The 7,844-nt window shown below is 47.5% G+C and overlaps 1 protein-coding gene across 1 annotated transcript; it reads left to right on the top strand.

The window, feature by feature from the left end:
* The first annotated feature begins 41 nt into the window (after positions 1–41).
* LOC119096746 (translationally-controlled tumor protein homolog) lies at positions 42–6,945 on the top strand. Its single transcript, XM_037219658.1, has 5 exons — positions 42–147; positions 2,728–2,798; positions 4,368–4,671; positions 4,915–5,041; positions 6,695–6,945. The coding sequence occupies exons 1-4, from the start codon at positions 120–122 to the stop codon at positions 5,028–5,030; spliced, it is 519 nt and encodes a 172-aa protein (XP_037075553.1). The 5' UTR covers positions 42–119; the 3' UTR covers positions 5,031–5,041; positions 6,695–6,945.
* Positions 6,946–7,844: the final 899 nt, after the last annotated feature.

Genomic DNA, 7,844 nt, shown 5'->3' with positions numbered 1-7,844 from the left:
CTATTTATCCCGATTGGTGTAATTCATCTCTAACGAAGAAGCTTCCTTTTCGGTTGTCCGTAGCGGTGGTAGTGGTGCGCTGTGGCTGTGATTGGCAGGCTGAGGCCTTATTCGTCACCATGAAGGTCTACAAAGACATCATTTCAGGTCAGAACACGTATAATTTTGTCCAGATATCGTGGAAGTGCCCGGGATAGCTGTGCTGATCGTTTTCGAAACCTGACACCATTGAACATCACGTCTCGCTTGCCGTCGCATACTCCTAAATCTAATTCAGGGGCATGAGTCAACCGCTTCGTCGTTCAAAGGTCGGGTTGATTGTTCACTCGGATCACCTTAGACAGGTATTTGGTGTTTTTGTGAAGGTGTCCAGGTGTTAGCCCTCTGTACCCCTTTGTTTTGATGGTTTTGCTTTGCCCTCTGGAGAATTCGTCTTTGCCCACGATCTCATAATGGTGAGTCATAATCATAGAATGACTCACTGTTGGCAAAGTCATTGAAATTGGTGTGCTCTTGAAAGGGCAGGAGTTTTATGGTTATTTCATTTTGTGTAATTTATTCCAGGCAGCCTGCAGATTATTCACATTGTTCCATGTGCTCAGTATGCACAGTTTGATCATCAGTGGTGCTTTCAGTGTATGGATTTTAACTCCATGAATTTTTATGTAAAGAAAAAGTTAGTATCAGCATCACCTTGAAAAGCAGGTATCAATGAATTATGAAATGGTAGCCCTATAAAGTACCATCTGCTCTATTGGTGACATTTTTATGACACTGGGTGATTTGAGGAATAAGGTTTCAACCCCATGTCATTTGGGATGTGCATATATGTGTATAGGCCCAATTTGCATGAAATGATTGTTACTTTTTTACAGTAGAAGGAATGTGTGTGATGGTTATTAAGGTATACAGTGATGCTTTCCTCGACATTTAATAATTGCATAAGAGAATTTCTCATAAAAGGTGGGCTTGCCACCATATGCTGGCACCAGCTGTAAACAGTACGTTCCGGAATTGAGGTGGTAATTGTGACTGAAGAGTAGGGTGTATATTATGAGCAAAGAAGGATAAGGCAAACAGGCATTTAAGGTAGTACTTTCCATGCCAGTATTCATGATACCAGCTTATTAAACAGCATTGTTTAAGCATTTTCAGCAGCATTTTCCAGCATTGTTTAAAGACAACTCCATTCAGGATTGACACTTAATTTTTTGCATTTCCATACACAACTTGTTGTATACTTAGGTGGTAAAACAGATTGCTTGCTATCGGACATCTAAGTCTGTTTGGCGCAAGATTTGTGCTCTTACAGATATCAATACATGGTACATGACAGGAGCAGAGAGTCCCGAGCTGTTGTGCCTTCTGATTTCATTTGGTTATGAAACGGAGGTAAAATGAGTTTCCAAAAGCTGTTTTTGTCATGTCCTGGTGGAGTACAAAATGTTTCAGTTTACCTAGTCACTATCTTCAAGTACAAAATCTAGTTTACATTATACCAGGAAATGTCAATTTTTCCAACACTGGTTACTGTATACTGTGGTTACTGTTACATCCTCCATCATGTAATCCAAGAGGTTATGTTGACTGGTGTATACAAGACCTTATCTTGCATAAAACACTGGCATCAATAAACAGCAGAGTATTAAACTCATCATATGACCTATTGGGAATGCACATGTGCTTCCACAGTCACAACCAGCAGATGATGTTCGAGAATTGACCATGATTTCTGCCTAGTCCATAGCTGCACTGAGCTGATCAGTTGCAGTTGGTCCATGGTCCCCACCCTAATATGACCAGTGGTTCTGTGAAGTAACAGGGCTATGAGCCAGCTTGAGAGCACACAACCACTGGAATCATGGAAGAGTTATTTGTTGGAGTCATGGGTGCTTCTCAGAGGCTGACTGGAGTGTGCTGCCAATGTTTGTGTGTCATCAGCTGGTGAAGAGATGTCAGCTTTGGTAGGACTGCCAAACAGCACAGCACACAGGTGCAGTAATATCTGCTACCAGCACCAAATGACAACATGCATAGATGGGCGTTTGAATCAGTATCCAAAGACTTGGGTTGTAAAACAATTGGGACTCCAACATGGCTCCAGGTGGCTGCAAATACCATTCATTCACTCACAATGCACATTGCATTTTTTAACTGTTGACAGTAGGTTGGCCTGCAAAACATCATTTTTGTCATGGATCAATCCTTGTGTGCAGACATTGGTCACATTGTGAGAGGGTAAGAATGTACCATGGCATATTTTGTAATTCTAAGTGTCTTGCAATGCCTGGGAACACCTTTCCTGGAACTAGCTTTTGAATCCCGACATCTCCTGTACAACTGCAGTGTTTCTGATTCTGCACTTTCTATTGTTTTTAGCTTGCATGCTAGATGACCACCGCAATTTGCAATTCTTTAACATATAGCCACCATGTGAATGCAACAACATTCCAAGATATTGTGGACCTTGCAATTTTAGGCATCAATGTGCAGGACAAAAAACTGACACGGGTTCCACGAGCACTTCACAAATTGTTGGGTGTGTAACTCCTTTTCAGTAAGCCCAGATATTTGGAGATGCTTGCAGGTTGATGGCATGACTGTTGTTCACCCCCTCATCTTCCTATTTGTCTGTTCTTATGATCCCCCTGGCCTGGTGTATGTGCTTTTGATCTGTAAAGGCATGATTGTCCGCATCTGCATTATGTGACAATCTTTTGTTTCCAGGAGATGAGATGTTCATGGACACCTACACCTACGAAACGATTCATGATGCCGTCTACCGGGTGGAAGGCAAGGTAAGAGCTGTCTTGACTAATCTTGTTAACCATATCGAGAGTCATGGTCATTGCAGTACAAGAAAGGGTGTATTACAGTGCACCAAAAATATTCTTTTCTATGTAATATCATGTAGAGTTTGCCGGAGGTGTTCGCAGTGTGACGCGCGTTCTGTTCACATATTCATAACTGTCGTGACGATAGCTGCGTATGCATAGGCACTGAGGCACGTTGGCAGGTGCTAACAATACTTCTGGCAATGGAAACTGATTTTTGCTGTATTCAACATATAAAACACCTTATTATTCGTCGTGGATCTTTGGTTTGCAAATTGTATTGCATTGTATTCCTTATGATGGAACCTATTGCGCCACTTTGCCTTACTTCGATCAAGTATCGGAAAACGATTCTGCGCGTATGGCAAATATTTCACGGGAGGTGATGTAGAATCTTTGTCGAACGGGTCGCTGTACACCAGGAGACGCAGAATCCATTGGGTATGACGTCATAAGTGACGTTGACGGCATTTATTTTTCGTTGTCTGGGTCGCTGCAAATGCACCGTAAATTGTAAGCACGCAAGTTTCGTTTTTTTGTTCTTTTAAATTGTGGGAAATACTTGTGCCACCTGGCAGGGGAATGACATTGCAGTTACAAGGTCGCTTTTGTGGTTGGGGAATGGAGGCAAACATGGTTTGTTTGTCTTGCACTCCGCAGACTCCGCATCAGACTAGGCCTCCACAAAATGGCATTTGAGTTCGCTGGATGAATTGCTGTGTTGTGTATTATGCTGCGGATGTGTTTTATGTGTATTTCAAGGTAGTAAACAAAGGTTTTGGCGTGACATGGCGAAAGCAGCACATGATAATACAGCGGTTATGGTTTGGTACTGTCCGATGCAGTAGGTTTTGGTTTCGTGAGAAATTTACGTATATCATACAAAGCAAGCGAACAAGACTAACCCGGATTTGGTCCCGCCTTTCTGACTTCGTTTTTTCAGTCTCCTCTTGTTTACTCATCACGTCTGATTTATGCGCGTCAGTTTGCGTCATTAGGCCACGCGGACTCGGTGGGGACTCCTTTCAACGGACGTGAGTTGTGCCCTGAAGCCCTGACGTAGCAAAATTGCACGCTGGACCGCGGAAGGACTTGGGTTCCCGGGTCCAGATCCAGTGTACCGTGTACCCGTGCACCCGTGCACCGATTGGGTGTCTGACGGGGTTATGCCGTACGTCGTAACATCATGACTGCGGGTTCACATAAGCCGTTATGTGGACATGCAGTGGGCCACGGAATAGCGAGGCTTAGCATGGACCGTGCTAGATGATAACGGGAGAGGGGAGAATATAGGATTTTCCACTGACTGCGGACGAGCAGAACTGATATATGGGCGGGTTGGCTTGGATGGTTGCGCCCAGCGTGCTCTCTGCTGGACGACTTCGGGGAGGGGGGGGGGGGGGGGGGGGTGCTGCCGACAGTACATCACGTACATCTGTCACCGCCGGCACTGCTTCACGTGCATTGGCTGCTAACAGCAGTATGTGACGTACCTAGTCGCAGCACATGACTTGCGTCGCCCGCTGCCCGCAGTACATCACGCGCAGCAAGGTGGGCGAACTGGTGCTGGACGGTGCCAACCCGTCGGCCGAGGATGCTGAGGAGGCGACCGACGACGACAACGAGTCGGGCGTGGACGTCGTGCTCAACATGCGCCTCACCGAGACCGGCTTCAGCGACAAGAAGGCTTACATCTCGTACCTGAAGGATTACATGAAGGCGATCTGCACCAAGCTGGCCGAAACCAGCCCCGACCAGGTGGACACCTTCAAGAACGGTTCCAACGCTTTCATCAAGGAGAAAATTGGCAAGTTCAAGGACATGCAGTTCTTCCAGGGTAAGTAGTGGCTGCCAGTGGACTATGAGGAATTGTGCCATTCGCCGTTTCCCTTCAGTTCAGAGTACGTGCAAAGTTCAGTACCAGGGAGCTACGTCATTTCAGTTGCACTGCGCTGCTCCACCATTTGCGTGTCTGTGTTAATGCCTGTTGTTTGCATTTCATGTTGAGAGATCTGAAGATTGATCTGTCTCCCGGCCCATGCGAGTTCCGCCTATTTGCTGACTACTTTCTTTGTGGCAGGCGAAGGCATGAACCCGGATGGTATGGTAGCCATCATGCTGTACGAGGACAAGGATGGCTCGGAACTGCCTTTCATGTACTTCTTCAAGCATGGTCTAGAGGAGGAGAAGCTCTAAATCTAGAAAGTGTAAGTGACGCGTTCCCTGTGGGGCACTTCAGTCATGCACTTACGTCGTCGATGTTTTGATGTATTATCTGGTGGCCTAAGCGACATCCTATCTCGAGACCAAAGTGTGGTAGTTCCAAACGGTAAGCGACATCTGAAGGGCTTGGTCGAGTGTCGTTGCGGGCGGCCTCATGGTTGCGGTGGACAATCATGGCTTTAAAAGGTACTCACTTGTGGCGATTTGTACTACCATGACTACGGATGTCATAAGGTCTGAATGTGGTGTTTTGGAACATGCTGATGCAGGTGGTTAACGTAACAGCTGTATGCATCAGCGAACGTCATGGGGCTCCTGCGCAGAACTCGACGGGCACGACACTACCAGAGGTCACAATGCTTGTGTTGTGTCATCTCCATTCACCGTCTGTGATGAGCCGCATTGTGCAGCCGTGTTCCAGGTAGAGGATGCCACTAATGTGACTGGTACCGAAAATGTAGGTTTTACGTCATAGTCGAACCCGCGGCTGCGTCTGTGCACCTCGTCATAGCCGGATTGGGGAGATGACTCAATGTATGCATTAGTGTGTTGTTCAAACATGGCCTTGATTATTGAAGGGCTCTTCTACCTTCGACAACCATGCTCCAGATGAACTAGAATACACGTTGACCGATAGAGGCTGGCCCTTAGCTTTGCCATTTTGTGACAGTGTGTCAGAATGCAAAACTTTTGACTGAAAATAACACCGTTGACGGGCGGGTTGGGGCTTTCAATTTGTAGCGTTGTTGTGGTGGATGCCTGTCTGTCGCCATGCACATTTCGTTGAGGGAGTGTTGGCGAGCATGTAGGCACTAGTACATTTCGTGTCGATTTTTGTAAGAAAAATCGACAGGACAAAAGACGCTAAAAGGCAAGAAAGCTTGGCAAGTGTCACGGCATTGAGCATCGCCATTGGGCAGTAAGTATGACCTACAGGCATCGGGCAGGTCATACCTAAGGCAGCATCGTTATTGCGCTATGGACGCTCGTATGCGTCTTGTAGAAATCACATTCTGAAAATGACTACACCGGTAGGTACTGGCTAAACTGGAACAGCTATATGTGTTAAGGGTCTTGTTATTCTCAACATAAATACCACTAACGATGGTGAACCAGAAGCTCGCCGCCTTTCTTGCGCATAACAATTATTGGGGCTGGTGAGGTGATGAGAGATCGGTGGGCGTCCCGCACAGTACGGATATTTCTGATACGTTCATCAATGAACATGACATATAAATATTGAATGGCATTGTATACCTATGTCATTGTGGATTTCAGATTCGCGCAGGGCGTGTACAATGGTTGTACGTTAAGAGCTGACGTTTAAAAACCGTGTTGAGAGCGGTTACCGAAGAAAGTTACAATATTTTCTTCATAAAACCTCTGAGCCATCTTATCCTCATCCATGTGCTGTCACAGCCTCGCATGATTCTGTGGGATCGCTCCATTATTGTGCATGCACCAGTGTTCCGGGCCTGTTACTTCTGTTCCGCGGTCTCTTCGTAGAATAGATTTCGCCGTTGTAAGATGATTGTTGCGCGTGTGAAAGTGACCCCAGGTGTGCAGCGGGCGCACATTTGGCACGGAGAATGTGATGAGTGGTGTCTGGCTGACCAATGGTGTCTTCCTGTCGGCAGTGGGCGTGCCACCGCTTCTGTCATGCTTCTGCGGCCGTCCTGCCATCGCAGCGCGCCCGTGCCCTCTCAGCCAGCGAAGACCGGCGACGAGCCGTCACCGCTACCGGGGAGCCACTCAGCGCCGAGTCGCGCATGCGCGTCAGCCCCCGTGGACAACCGCCGCACGATGCTGCGCAGCGACGTTTTATCGAACGTGCGCGACTGAAATATTTTATTATTTATACAAAACGAAATAAAGATCCGACAAATTGTCAAGTTGTTTTGTTGGTTGTCTCGCACGTTGAAGGAACGCGAACGGATAGCCTTCCGCGTGACAGAGTGGCATAGCCATTCCCGTGTTTTGAACGTTTATGTTGCAGTTATGGCGTACTATTTTCCTCCGTATTTCCTTTCCCGCTGACCCGGTTTACGATGCCCAACTAGGTTCGACTCCCTATAATCCACTGATTAAGTTGCCTACGTTATCTGCGCGTGCCGCCGTCGCTGCCGTGGACTTCCGCACAGCCCGCAGCGAAAACCTAACTGCTAAAGCCGTTGTATCGCCGTTGTTGAGAGGGACGACTCGCCGTGCGTGCGTGACTGACGTGATCACGACCATACAGGCGTGTGACCTACGTCTTCGCTGGCATTTGTCTGGCCCTCCACGAACGAGTAGTTTCCATCATCAAAACAGATTTGTTGGAGTGTTCGGACTGGCTGGATGGGGCGGACGCTGGGAAGGATGGTGCACTGGGGAGGAGGGAAGGAATAGAAACCTTGGCGATATGCATCTCCAAAGCGGTCTGCAGTCTGCGAGTCCAAGCAAGGCGACACCACTGTGCGGGAGTTGGCGGGCGGTAGGGCCTCGAGGCCCAGCCACCTGTTCAAGGTTTTCACCAAACGGCCCTGGCGGTCCGGCGAGAGGCAAGGTTTGCATTAAGATGTGTTACCCGGTGGGGTTTTTCAAAAAACTTCGCGCTGATACTATAGTATGGTAGGCCTTTTCAGTAATATGCATGCAAAGTTCGCAAAGAGGAAGCAAAATTTTGCCAAAAGCAAACCTCACGCTGTGCCAGGCTGCGAAATGTTTGTACCTCCGGGCCGTTGACGCTTTCAGGCGTAGGAGAGAAGTTGTGCAGTGAGTCGTATTTTGCGATGGGCTTCGTGAGGC

Source organism: Pollicipes pollicipes, unplaced genomic scaffold, assembly GCF_011947565.3.
Source record: "Pollicipes pollicipes isolate AB1234 unplaced genomic scaffold, Ppol_2.1 Scaffold_4295;HRSCAF=5057_pilon_pilon_pilon, whole genome shotgun sequence".
Lineage (NCBI taxonomy): Eukaryota > Metazoa > Arthropoda > Thecostraca > Pollicipedomorpha > Pollicipedidae > Pollicipes > Pollicipes pollicipes.
Note: the sequence above shows the minus strand (reverse complement) of the source record. Positions and strands in the feature narration are given on the sequence as shown.

What these genes read in the sequence shown, in the direction of transcription:
- LOC119096746 (XM_037219658.1), top strand. Translation starts at nt 120, where the DNA reads ATGAAGGTCTACAAAGACATCATTTCAG. An exon ending in CTACAAAGACATCATTTCAG is followed by an intron (nt 148 to 2,727) that starts GTCAGAACACGT and finishes TTTTGTTTCCAG; the next exon opens with GAGATGAGATGTTCATGGAC. An exon ending in GGACATGCAGTTCTTCCAGG is followed by an intron (nt 4,672 to 4,914) that starts GTAAGTAGTGGC and finishes TCTTTGTGGCAG; the next exon opens with GCGAAGGCATGAACCCGGAT.